Source organism: Athene cunicularia (assembly GCF_003259725.1).
Source record: "Athene cunicularia isolate RWA chromosome 10 unlocalized genomic scaffold, athCun1 chr10_part1, whole genome shotgun sequence".
Classification (NCBI taxonomy): Eukaryota; Metazoa; Chordata; class Aves; order Strigiformes; family Strigidae; genus Athene; species Athene cunicularia.
Genome location: NW_020799112.1, coordinates 8,984,492 through 8,998,022, shown reverse-complemented (window position 1 = coordinate 8,998,022; position 13,531 = coordinate 8,984,492). Strand labels below are relative to the sequence as shown.

Here is a 13,531-nt window from a genome sequence, read left to right as displayed (position 1 = left end):
CAACACAAAACAAGCAAAAAGATGAGCAGCTGAAAGGGAAAAATACTGTTTGGGAAATCTGGGTTTAGATTTTTGGTAACTGCTGTTTAACTTCTTTGGGTAGTTAAAGTTTTAAACAAAGGCAGCATTAGATGTTCAACAGTCTTGTCCTTTAATTAAAGGTGTTGGAATTCACAACAAAAATTTGCAAAGAGCTTCCAGAACTTTTCTAATAAAGCCAAAGCTGTCAATTTTTAGAGTAAAGCAAATAATATGTGGGAGGAAAACAAACCCAACAGTTTAAGGCCACATTTAACCATGTAAAAATATGAAGTAATAACTTGAATTCATTCAGTTCTTTGGTCTGCAGTGCATTAACTTTACTAATTCATCTTTTCTTGATTACAGTATGTAATTCTGATCTCTCCGCTTATATTTCTACACCTATTTTTAGTTATATTGAAGACCGAATATTGTAACAGATTTTCATTGTTAATTGTATACATTGTGTTTATATTTCCTGCAAATTCTTACATTGTGATACCATGAATGGCTGTCATCTGAAGCTCTGCATGTTTCTCATTTGAAGAAATGTAATTGAAAATGTATTAAAATAGATGCTGGATACTGTAGGCATGAGCATCTAACTAAAGATTAACTTGAGGGTGCATGCTGTACCCTAGCCGAGATGGTGTTTTTGGATATTACAGTAGAGCTGCTTATTGAAAGAAAGGGAAATATATGCATATAAAAATATTAAAAGTTATAATGCTTTCAAAGAGATTTACTTCTGCTGGTATTTTCACAAAAGTTGTTCTTTGGTATATATTGCCTTTTCTTACCCATCTAGTTTTAGAGCAACGGATAATCAACTGCTTGTAGTTTTTGCATATAATGTCATAAAATATATGGATCTTGTAGCATTGTCATGCAAGAAAGATATAAATGTAATTTTGTGGGATTGCTGCTGTTAATATTTATACTAAGTCAATGTCTATTCTATTGTTGGTTCCAACCTACCACATGCTGTTTTTAACAAAATATCTGAAGTATCACCCTGAAGTATTCACTCATCTGTCACTCAAGGATGAGTCAGGAAGTGTATTATAGTAAAACAAAAAATGATAAATTTATGGAGTGTTTAATACACAATATAGTTATTCATAATCGTATAAAATTATTAAGAATAATGAAATTGAATGGCAAGCTTCTTTCAACTTTCACTTCAGTGCATATATTGATGAGCATGTTGAGTTCTCTGGAGAGATTTTTTTTTTATAAAGCCATTTTCATTGCCATTGTGAATGTTTCTGTACTGCAATGGTGCCTGTAGCTCTGGTGAAGGGATGTAGTTTAGATATAATCGCTATTTTGGAGACACATTACTTTGATTTTCAGCAGGTGCATTAATTCTGTAGTGTTTGTTTTGTTACGGAGCGCTATGGCACCATGTTAAAGGACTTCAAATCTAGATTTCATACTTGCATATCTCATGAGTTGTTTGCATATTATATATTTGGTGCATTTAATTCCATAAATTATCTTACTGAAACGTGAGAAGCTGCATGTGTTATACTTCTCTGTCACTGTATACTTCTCTAGGTTAATCCATGATCTTATGCATTAAAGAAAATAAAAAAGTGATTGATGAGAATTCCGAAGAAATTTTTTACTTGGTATCAAAGAACATTTAGCATTAAGTTACCACGACTGACATAAAGTCTTAAGCTGATTTGTCTCTGCTTTGCTGTTACCTGTATCGCTAACATATACCTCATATGCATATAAGGTTTGTTTGTTATATTTTTATTTACAGGAGGGTTTAAATGACAGCTTTTTTGCTGGCTCTAAAGTTGTTTACAGAAACAGATGTGTGTTGTATTATTGGGATTGCTATAAAAATGTGTGTGTATATATATGTAGACGCTAATGAAAGGAGATCGTTCTGTTAATTATTCTCTATTTGCTGTTTTTAAAGTGATGATCTCTTGTTTTCTTCTAGCATCAGATAATAGTCAGCGATTTCGAGAAACCTGCTTTGCATTTGCACTGACACCACAACAAGTGCAGCAAATCAGCAGTTCAATGTGAGTGCATTTGATCCGTAATACAGTATTAAATAAAAATAAATAAAAGAAGGAACTAGCTTATCATCTCTCTCATTTTAAAATGTGATCTTAAAGAGCACAGAGGTGTATGTGTGCCTCAGAGAATACTCTTCTGGGGGATCCTTTTCTCCTTTGTAAGCTGATGGAGAAGAAAAAGGTGAGGAAGAGAGAATTAAATACCACCATGTCCAGTGAGTATTGGGCAGGTTTCTCTTGTACTAAGTGCTGTACAAATACGTAACTCTCCTCCTTGCAACCCTTCCTTGCCACCAGATCTTTTGTCAAGTTCTGTGTTTATTCACTATAAAGATGGTATTTCATAGTGACCCATCAGAATTTTCTTTATAGTATAGCAGAAAAAAGAAATGGTAGAGGTCAGATGAGAATGTAATTGATTTATTTACCTTGAAAAATAAAAAGTATACCTTTCAGTGTGTCTTAAGAGTAGTGGTTTGACTGACTAGAAGGAAGAAAGTATGATATACACTATATGTACCGTAAAGAGTGATTTACATATATTGAACTTATTCTGAACTCAGAGCAAACTCTGAGAAAATACTGATGAACCTGTTGTATAAACAACATGTTTTAACCTGTGTTCTGTTGTTTCTAGGGATATTTCTGGGACCAAATGTGACTTCACAGTACAGGTCCAGCTAAGGTGTGTATTTGTATCACCTGTTCTTGATGCTGTTGTTTTTAAAATATGTCAGATATATGCTACCCAGATGGTCGGGCTTTCCTTTATGGTGAAGATTCTCATCCTGTTGTTTTCCTGAGAAAAGCTTGCTGTTGGGTGATTTGAAAAGGGCAGGCTTAACCACTTGTCCATGTTACATGCAGCTTCCCTTAAGTTGCTGGTGGCCTGATCTCTGGTGTGTGGGAATACTGCATGTCGGAATAATGCATGTAGCTATAGCCAGCTGATTTTCTTCAGTTAGTTATTTTTGATTGTTTGTCTGCTTCTTTCTTTAACTCCACATCTGTCAGATTCCAGGTGCCTGGACCTTCAAAATCTACGTGCAGGGAGGGTTGTTTTTTTTCTGGCAGAGATGTCAAACACAGTATTTCCTGGGCATGGCAACCCAAGGTCAACTTTTCTTTAGACAATGGGAAGCAAGACTTTGAGAGTCACCAGATTGGGTCTTAATGTGTTGTGGTTATTTTAGAGGTTTTGACGAATGTATTTTAAGTTGATTAAATCCTATGTATGCTTGCAATTCTTTGGAGGGCTGTGAGCAGAGCTGACTTCAGAGCTTGCTCCTGTCAGAAAAGGCTGTCTTGCCTTTCACCCCCCAGTCATGTCTGCGTGGTGAGATGTTCACTCGCCAGACAGAAAGTGATTGCTTTTGGGTCTTGCTTCTTAGGGTACCTTCTGCTGACCAGCAGATCAGGTTGGCTTGGTGGGAGTTCAGACAGACAGAGGGATGAGGAGGGCATGAGGGAAAATGGGGACAGAAGTAACTCACCCTTTTTGAAAGCAGCAGCCTGTTAGACTCAGCTGTGTTGAATGGCTACACCCTGATGTGATGGTACATTTGTGTGGATGGGGCAAGTCCCCTGGAAGAAATCCCCTGGAGTCAGAAGGCTTTTTTTGGTTCTTTGCCTATTGTCTGTGATCTTGGCCTACACACATTTCATAGGACAAGGAAGGGTGTGTCTTATTTTAGTTCCAGCAGCAAATAAGCCTCTCTGAACTTATGTAAATAAACAAAACTGTCTGAGTAAGAAAGAGGCTTGACAGAGGCATGAGGGATAGCATTTGATGCTGTGGTTAAACAACTGTCTGGTTTACTGAAGTTGGAGGATGGACAGTTGAAGAATATTTCGTCCTTTGGGAAACCCTGGTCTTGTATGGGGAGGTCAGGCTGAGGAAATGGTAGAAAAGAAATTTGGATGATCTGTCTTTTGTAATAGGAACCTGCATATCGGAATGAGTCAGAGTCTGTCTGAGGACTTCAAGAAATCTGAGGACAAACCTACAGCCATCTTGATCCAAACCTGTGATTCTGGGGGGGCTTTCCTGCTTAATGATCTGTACAGCTAATTTGAGGAATGCGTTTAGCAGATTTTTCATGCTTTTATAACTCGGTAGAAGAAAAATTCCTTCTAGGAGGAGATGATCTTTAAATCACTTTAGAAGTGAAAGATGATGAAAGCTCTTTGCTTTTAGGTTTTGTTTATCAGAAACCAGTTGTCCACAAGAAGATCACTTCCCACCCAATCTGTGTGTGAAAGTAAATGGGAAACCATGCAGCCTTCCAGTAAGTAAAATGTTATTTTATTATACCTATTTGGACAACAATAACTATTAGGAACTGTCTGTCAGATATTAGCCTGAGAATTTATACCAACCTTTGTTTTCACATTTTGGACCATTCAAATGAAGAGGGGTAGATGAATGGAAAAGATAGTTAAGTAAATTGTTTCTCAGGAGACCAACCAGTAGATCCGTATGATTAATTTTCAAAAAATGTGATAGTAAATTCTAATGTTTGACAGACTTTCTGAAATTAAACAGTTTTAGAGATCATCTGTGCAGGGAATAAACCATCACTAACCAAGAGGACTAAGGCGAAAAATGCCAACTTACAGTCCAGGGGCAGCGCACAGGGTTAGACTGGGCACTGTTAGCCAGGCTGGCTGAACAGCAGTACTGAGGAAGGAGAGGTGGCAAAGGTGCTTGTTAATATTCCATGGAAAGGGTTAGGATTTGGAAAGTGTGAGGTTCTGTGTAAGGAGAAAGGGATTGTAAAACACCTGATATTTCATTGTCTGATACATATATCTCTCTCTTTAAATTGAAGAGGGACCCTGTTTCAGCTTCTATTGGGGCAGGGTTGTGGAGAGAGAAGGCGGCAAAAGCAGTATTGAATTTTTTTGCTGAGGGGAAAAATATTTTGATTTCTAGGGCTATCTTCCACCAACCAAAAATGGTGTTGAACCAAAGCGACCTAGCCGACCAATCAACATTACCTCACTCGTCAGATTATCTACGACGGTACCAAACACAATCGTTGTTTCATGGACTGCAGAAATTGGAAGAGTAAGTAACTATGGTACATAATGCTGTTTAAAGCTTACTAGTTTCTGCTTTGGCATCTGTTTGGAAGAATTGAAAGACAAGCAAGTTTAATTGTGCAGAAAATACTTCATGGTGTAGCAGTAGACTGTTCCTTCTTTTGATTGTATTACTTTATGCTAGGCAGATACGACATGTTCCCTTAGATCAGTAGCCCTCAAATTTTTTTGTGTGATCTCTCCCTCTTCACCTTCCCCCCACCTATCTTTGTGACTCATTGAGGTCCTAGATAATAATATCAAGACATCCTATAAAACTTCTGTTTGTTTAACTTCAGACTTAAAGCTCTTCCTGATTTTAGGGACTTGACAAACCTTATCTTGGCTTCAACTTGTAACTGGCATGTAATATTCAGTACAGAGTGGTCTATTATAACTGTAAATGTGGACACAAAGGATAGCAACTCAGCAGGGCCTGGGAGATTTAATTTGCCCTTTTTACATTTCTGTTGTCACAACTGCTGTACTTATACTTAATATTTTAAAAGTCACAATATTATAACTTTTTTGTGTTTGTGAGAATGTTACAATTGGCATTATAAATTTGCTGATGTTCCACTGGACTAATTAAATCTGGAACACGCTGCACAAAGTTACTTCAATAAATTAGTCTGTGAATTAGTGTGCTGCTTTCACTGACGGCAAAAAACCTGCTAGATATGCATTACAAAGACAACATGGACTTGGAAAATGGTGGCTTTGCCATTGCATCTATCCTGTTTTTAGAAGTCCCGAGAACTGTCCTGAGATGAAACCTTGTCCAAGAATTTGTCAGTGCGCAAAGCCCAGGATTTCTGAACCAGCGTGGAAAAATGCTTACAGCCCAATCATGCACAATAGCCAGTTATAAAACATCATGATGCTGTTTCATGATGGATTTCTTGTGGAGCGTAAAACAGTCTCCATTCAGATTATAGGATAAACGATGGTTGAATGATTTTTTTAATTTTTTTTTAAACCTTCTTTTATCTGATGAGAACTGCAGGTATCAGAAATAAGCATTTAAAAATGAACCTATTTTGGTTTACGTTGCCTGCATGAGAGTTGATGAATCCTGGTTATTACTCTGAATAGAGTGCTGCACTTTTACTTAAGAATACCAGTGAGGATTTAGGGAAAAGAAATGTCACAAGTTTGCATGGACTCTAAGCTAGTCTCTTGTGAACTAGCTAGTTTCTCAGGCTTCATGGATACTTCAGTTATAAAAAACATACTGGCTAACTTCCAGCTTACAATACAAAACTGGAGAGAGTGGCAAATTCTCAGTGTATTTAATGAGAATTAGATACCAGTCAGAACTTCCCCACTCATGAGGTGTAGTGCTTCCTAAAGTGATCGTTTGAGACCTTGACTGTTAAATGTGAGGAATTTATATTTGGATGTGTCTGTATAGTATAAAATTTGAATTCCCTCCTCCCCTTCCCTTAAGAGTCAGTTGCATGTCTCAACTGGTGTACTCTACCTTTCCTGAAGTCATAATTGTGATTTTTACACAATCTGTTTCAAGAGCCTTCTGTACAAGATGCCTTGGGCAAGTTCCTAGCTTTGTAGATTCAAGCTGTCGGTAAATAATTTCACAATGTTAATTAGCATTTTTCTAACTTCTATACTAATTGAGGCATTAAACAAACAAGTTAAAGCAGTAGTTGTTTTTAACGATGTGAGAAGCATTTATTGTAAGAATAAAATATTTAAAATGTGGCGTTTCTGATGCTATTTCAGTTTGTGTAATTTTATGGTAAAATATATTACTGAAATCCCATCTTCAGATTCTGGTGGCATCCTAAATAAAGGATTGTGGATGTCACATTTGTATGGATTTTTTTGTTAGTGAAAATGTACATGGCAGTTGCTGGGAGAAGCCTTTCATTTTTCAATTTAAAGTGTATGAGTGCAGCTACAGGTTTAGCGAATGGTGTTTTTATCAAAAAATAATTGAACCCTAATGCAAGAAGATGGATTTTGCCCTTTCCATTTTGGGGATGGGAAGAGAGGAGTGTTGCTGATGAATGCATAGTACAGTATCACAATTTTAGAAAGACAGTTATTGCCTGCTGTTGTTAGTAGCTTCACAAGGAGAACGAGAGCTTCAGAAATCTCAGACTGTGGTTTGAAATTGGTTAGTGATGCCAGGAAGAGCACTATGCCACTCCTGCTCATCCTGAGGGAAGGCTTACCCCGCTTACAGGGGAGCTGACAGAGTTGGTGTTATTTTCTGTAGTGGCAGAAGCGAGCATCCATGGCTTTTTGCTGACACTGATAAGGAACATTTGCAAGGTCTGTTCTGTTGGGACTGATGGGGGGATGTGACCTGACTTCTTCCAGAGGGGAAGGACAGACAACTGGCAGTGTTGACTTCTTGCCTGCTCCTGCTAGATTCACTAAGTACGTCTTGGTCCCACTGAACTCTGAAACTCTTTAACTGCCATGCTTCTGGTAAGCTTTGGCAATGAAGTTAGCGTTTTGTAGTTAGTAAGTGCAGGAAGGTAAGAAAAAGGAAATTGAACAGCGCTTCCAGACTGAATAGGGAATACTGCAGATGGTGCATCTTTTTATGTATTGCTTTTGAAGAGGCATCACTGTTTGATTTTCCTATTTTGAAAATGAAATATGTGTGTATTTAAAAAAAAAATAATTCTGATCCTATTTGTCTTGACAACTTCATTTAAATGTATTGACACAACTGCAGTACCTAACATTATTGATGTAAAATAACCCTTCTTAAACGGACTGTAGATTGTGTGTCCCAAGTTCCATCTAAAACTGTCAGAAGTGTCCAAAATGCTGTTTTTATAGCTTGGTTTGCAGCTAAATCTAATCTCAGTAAAGTGTGAAGTCACTTTTGTTGTATCTCTAAAACTCCAGCCCTGTGAACTTTCTGAAGCACGGTGGGTTTTCTCTAGTCTGAAAACGTTACCATCTAAAGTCTTATTAACTGCTTCAGCAAGAGAGTGCCCTCTAATCACATAACAAATTGCATAAGCATTGTGTAAAATACAAGCTGTCATTTGATTAAAACAGTTTTTACTTTGATCTTTTGTTCTGTTTTCTAGAACTATTCCATGGCAGTCTATCTTGTAAAGCAGCTGTCCTCTACGGTGTTACTGCAGAGGTTGCGAGCAAAAGGAATACGGAACCCTGATCATTCTAGAGCACTAAGTATGTCTGATATACTACTTGTTTAAAAAGGAAAAATAGCTTTTGTAAAGGGAGATTTGAAATGGAACTGTGCTAACTGAGGTTTGGACTTCCTACAATTCTCTGGGTTTTGAGAATCTGATAGTGCTGTTCTTTGTATTCAGTTCCAATTCAAAGACTCAGAGGCCTTTGTTTGTACTAGGAGCCAGTCCAGGAACCCTGTTGACACTGTGAAGGGAAAAATGCAAGAGAATCTCTTTCATTTCAGCCATACTGGCTTTGTTTCTTCAGAACAGAACAACTGTATTTATATAGTTAACTGGTAATTCAGTACCTCAGGCAAGCTGAACTAACTGCCTGATACTGAACCTTGATGCTGACATGCTGGAGGAAAGTCTCCATCAACGCAGTTTTTGTTCCTTTGGCACGGTATGGTGGAGTGAGCTCCTGGAGAGACAGTGTCTAGCACAGTACTCCTCCCATCCCCCTTCCAAATGAAGCGTGAGGTTTGCCGCTTTATTGTTTTCTCTGACAAGTATGTGTTGGTATAAGTTTGTACAATAAAAATGCAAGCAAAAACTGCTGCATGTTTCCTTGTCAGAGAGAGGGCAAAAATACCAACACCCGGCAGCTGTTGGTCATACTCTTTTAATTCTCAGATAATGGGTGTGTTGTACATAGCACAGGACCTTCTCCAGAAGGGATGAAATTAGTCCACCAGTAAGTGCTACAAAGCCAGTGGCATATAGTGCTGGGCATTTGCTTGTGCTAATGCAGTGTGATGATTTAAATGCACAAAAATCTAGAGGGTTTCCAGGTGGCTACTGCTCTGTGTACACAAAGTGAGAAAGAGGGTGTGGATCAGGTTCATGGAGCAGGAAGAACGTGGAACCGACTTGTTCACTTAACCAATGGCTGTTTATAAACAGTTGTTAAAAAGTAGAGGATGGGTAGAGATGAAAGACTTGTGCAGTGCTAATACTGCAGTTATTTAAAACTCAGGTTTTGTCAGGGTACTTCTGATTCCCTATTTCTAAATTTGCTCTTCAATTTTAAATCAGAGGATTGCTTGGTGAGTATTTCAGAGGTTTACAGTGGTGCTTGTCCATGTGAGAGTTACTAACACATCTTTTTAATGGGCTTGAATTTAACAGTCAAGTCAGTGTGGCTCATCTTGTTGGTACATTTTAAATAACTGTCAAGTACAAAGTTGCGTGTATATGAAAAGAGACACCTCTGTATAAATGCATTTTTTAGAGATCTTGGTTTAAGATGAGCTTTTCCTGCTTTTGGCTTTCTTAAATCTTGTTGTTTATGATCTTTCTAGAGAGTAAAGACTGCTTATGTTACATTTACTTTGTGAGTCTAAAACAATAGTCACTGCTGCTTGCTTCCAGTAAATATGGAAAATTGAAAGTTTAGCACACAGTTTCAGACTTGTTTTATTTCTCTGTCATCCAATTTGTGTTTTAAAGCAACTGTAAATGAAACCTTTTCTTCTTTCAAATAACAGTTAAAGAAAAACTGACTGCCGATCCAGACAGTGAAATAGCGACAACAAGCTTAAGAGTCTCTCTTCTTTGTCCAGTAAGTGGGTTTTTTTTATTCGCTCAAAACTGATTCTGATCAAAATGTGGCTGTTCTGGGATATGCATTTGGTAGAGGTTAGCTTATGTTTACCTGTGTGTTAACTTTGTGGAGGCAGGATCCAGTGCTGAAGTTATCTGTCACTGTGCTTAAGCACGTTATACACCCCTGAGAAAATCGGTATTCTGTTAACTTGAAAATGCTATTCAAAATTAAATGTAAACATACATTTAAATCTGTCACTAGATCATCTCAGTGTGTAGTTTGGGTCCTTGATTACGATAAAACCAGTCTCAGTGGTAAGGTAGGTGAATCTGACGATTAAAAGTAGCTCTTCAGCTAGTGTCTGCAGCCAAAGAATTGAGTGTCTTTTAAATGAGTCAATGATATGCATGTGTATACTTTGAGTATTTAATAATCTTAGATTAAAAACAGAGCAGTGCCCTAGAGGTGGTTCAAACAAAATTTGTTCCAAATTTGAAGTGGGAGAATACAGTTTCAAAGAATGTGGAAGAGGCAGAGATGCACTGTATCTTGACCTAATTGTTTTTTAAACAAGTAGATGCAGAGATAAGCAGTAGTTTATACCTCGCTTTAAGCTGTCATTGGTAAACTGCACAATACTACTATTATGTGCACTTTTTTTAATCTTTGGGATTTAGTGCTCTTGTTTCAAGTACCATGCACCTTCAGCATAGCTGCTCTCTGTATTGATTGACACAGTATCTTTACTGCAGTATAACTTTTTAACCTCTTTTCAAGATTAAGGATACATCTGTTTCCTGGTTTGGCTCAGTCTGCTCAAGCTTGACACAAAATTTTCAGTTTTGACATCTAAAGGAGAAAACTGACTTTATTCTTGCGAAATTGAAACTTATTTCTCAAGTTATTAAATACATTCTTTACAACTGTAAAGATAAACTTTTAGATATATAAGCTTTGCTTTGTAAAAAGCACAATTGACATTGTGGTTACTTTTTATATATGTAAAATATATAAAAAGGCAATTGTAAATCTTTAAACGTGGTATTTTCATGGTCTTGAATCTTAAGACTTTCTCCATATCAACATTGATGCTAACTAAACAATAACTAAACATTTATAAGGAAGATAAAACTCAGCTGTAAGAAAGATATGAGGATTGTATTTACAAAATCAAATCCTGATCTGTAAACCTCATATCCTGTAATTTTACAGACCTGTGAATTTATGTGTCACATCGAAACTGCTGCAGATTTGGAAGGCTGAAGTATTTTGGGTCCACACCTGTCAGCTTATTTTGCTGAGTTGTTACAGTTGAATTTTGTTGTGCTGTTAGTACTTTGTTGTTCTAGAAAGCACGATAGTGCCGTTGTGTTTTTTGTCATTCTTTAGGCACAGTATTCTTAACCACTTAAAATTAGTTACCAATACAGACAAAAATAGTAATCCGTTAGCAGGAACTAAATGGCTGTAAGAGTTTAGAAGTGCCTACGTGTTAATTCATTAAATGAATCTTCGTGTATCTTCTGGAATTGCAGATCTTCAGTTATACTTGATTTGTCAAAAAAACTGCCCCGTCAGGCAGTTATGTTGCTCTTCTGTTTATCCTGATTGCTTCCATTGCTGATGAAAGTTCTTCTGCAGTGCTTTTAGATGTATTTTTTGATCACTGTGATTCAGATGAGTTGGTATTAGAACAGGAAAATCCTCTACAATAATGCTTTTAGGATGGCAAGTTTGCTAAAGATGTCAAATTCTGTTTTACTTTCCCAGAGTTCTGCCAAGGGTAAAATAAAAACAGTAGTTGGACATTAGGATATAGCTCTTTCAGAAGTCCTACCTTTGTCGGTATTTCCTCTTTAAAATTTACTACTTTCTGATAGACATACAAAACAAAGTCTATAGCAGATTATTTTGAGCATATTTGTCTCTGTGTCATTTTAATAATGTCTACAAAATGTGCACACGGCTTTTTTTTTCCAGTATGTTCCTCATTCAGTACTCTCTGATTTCACAGTAGCTCTTGGAATAATCCGTCATTGCAAAGCTCATTGGGACAGAGACTGCACCTTTCAACCTGTCCTATGAATAGAAAGGGTATGGGCACGATTCAGCCTGTGCAATTTTATCATAGCCTCCATATTTTTACTTGCTAATGGATAAGCATTTGGCTCGGGGAGAATTTTTCCATAAATATTTTGTGCTTACTTTCTAATGTTTGAATGGACAGTGTATGCTTTGAAAGTACGCACTGAAAATGTGATTTGATCTCCAACAACAGAACCAAAAATTAAGGAATGGTGCATTTTCATCTCTTTTAATGTGAGGATGCTGTTCTCCCATCTCATTTGCTATGGGTGTAATTCTCGTGTGTATTGCATCTCTGAATGGGCATGACAGGGTTAGACTGTATAACCTTTATTTTGCCCTCAAAAAATTACAGAGTGAGGCAGCTTCCTCTGAATTTGTTTTGGATTGCTGCTGAGCTTTTTTTAGCACAGAGGCCTGGTCTCCCTCTGAGACCGTGGAGTACAGAGAAAAAGCTGTCCTTAACTATTGGCTGAATCTGTCCAAGATACAGCAGGCAAATAGGCTGGACTGAGTCTGTACTTCAAGATGACACTTGAATTAATGTTCTTTTTTTCCCTTGAAATAAAAATAAATAAATCCACAGGTTCTGCAGCCGGACCAAATAATTAACTGAACAAAAACTCCAAATCTAGCATTTTAGTGTAGGTTGTGAAGCTTTGTTTACAAATCCTTAACTCCTGTTTTGGGTGCTTATTTTTTTAGCATGAAAAGATAGCAGTGTTTTGTATGGTTGTAAAATAAATTAATGCAGTGTTTCTTTGGCTGTGTACAGGCAGGAATCAAAACAAGTAACAGTGTTGGGAAACACAGTTTTTTCAAAAGTTGGGATGCCTCCCTTCTTTTATGACCTTTTGTCAATTCTGACATAGCTTGGCCAGTATGGCAGAGCTGATCCAGAAGGTTCAATGCCAAAAATGGGAAAGGAGACCTCAACTTGTTAACGCTGAGTACGCTGATTCTAGCTGCACATGTGTGGCTTCGGTTAGATCTGACTGCTGCTTAGAAATTGGAGCCACAGTTTTTATACCAAAAGCTTGTGAAAATGTTTCTGGTTTGAATCTGCTTTTTTAGTCAGGAGACAGGTATTTATGTTCTTCATGCAGCTTGTCTCTTCAACCTTCCTTATTTTTATTTTGCATCACATTGAAGCATCCAGGTTTTATCTCTGGTACCCTTACTCTTGATCCTTGACAAGCTAGGAGACTTACTGTGCCCAGAAGACAAATGAGCCATTGACCTACCATCTGGGAGATAAGAATTCATAACAGACATGGATCAGGGGGCCTTGCTTTGTTGGGGGTTGATTATGTGATAGAAATAATGTGCTTGGTCATGGATTTTGGGGGAGGGGATGCCAAACACATGGCACATACAGCACCTCCTGCTGTCTGAGCTCTCCAGCACCATCACTGTAGGCTCCCCGGGGAGTTTACTGCTCCCCTCCCATCTGTTGGTGAGGTTTGTGACAGTGACTGAGAGCCAGAGGGAAGAAAAATAAGCAAAATCCTGCAGTCTAGCTGAATTTACTGGGAATGGGGTGGAGGGATTTCTGCTTACGGGGGACG

At 37.7% G+C, this 13,531-nt stretch overlaps 1 protein-coding gene across 2 annotated transcripts in view; it reads left to right on the top strand.

The window, feature by feature from the left end:
• The window catches only part of PIAS1 (protein inhibitor of activated STAT 1), a 37,810-nt gene that overhangs the window by 13,244 nt on the left and 11,035 nt on the right, over positions 1-13,531 (top strand). For both annotated transcript variants that reach the window (XM_026855870.1, XM_026855869.1), the window contains exons 2-7: positions 1,982-2,066; positions 2,701-2,748; positions 4,261-4,351; positions 4,999-5,133; positions 8,222-8,327; positions 9,820-9,893. In XM_026855870.1, coding sequence (XP_026711671.1) covers positions 1,982-2,066; positions 2,701-2,748; positions 4,261-4,351; positions 4,999-5,133; positions 8,222-8,327; positions 9,820-9,893 — 539 coding nt within the window. The remainder of the gene's footprint in view (positions 1-1,981; positions 2,067-2,700; positions 2,749-4,260; positions 4,352-4,998; positions 5,134-8,221; positions 8,328-9,819; positions 9,894-13,531) is intronic.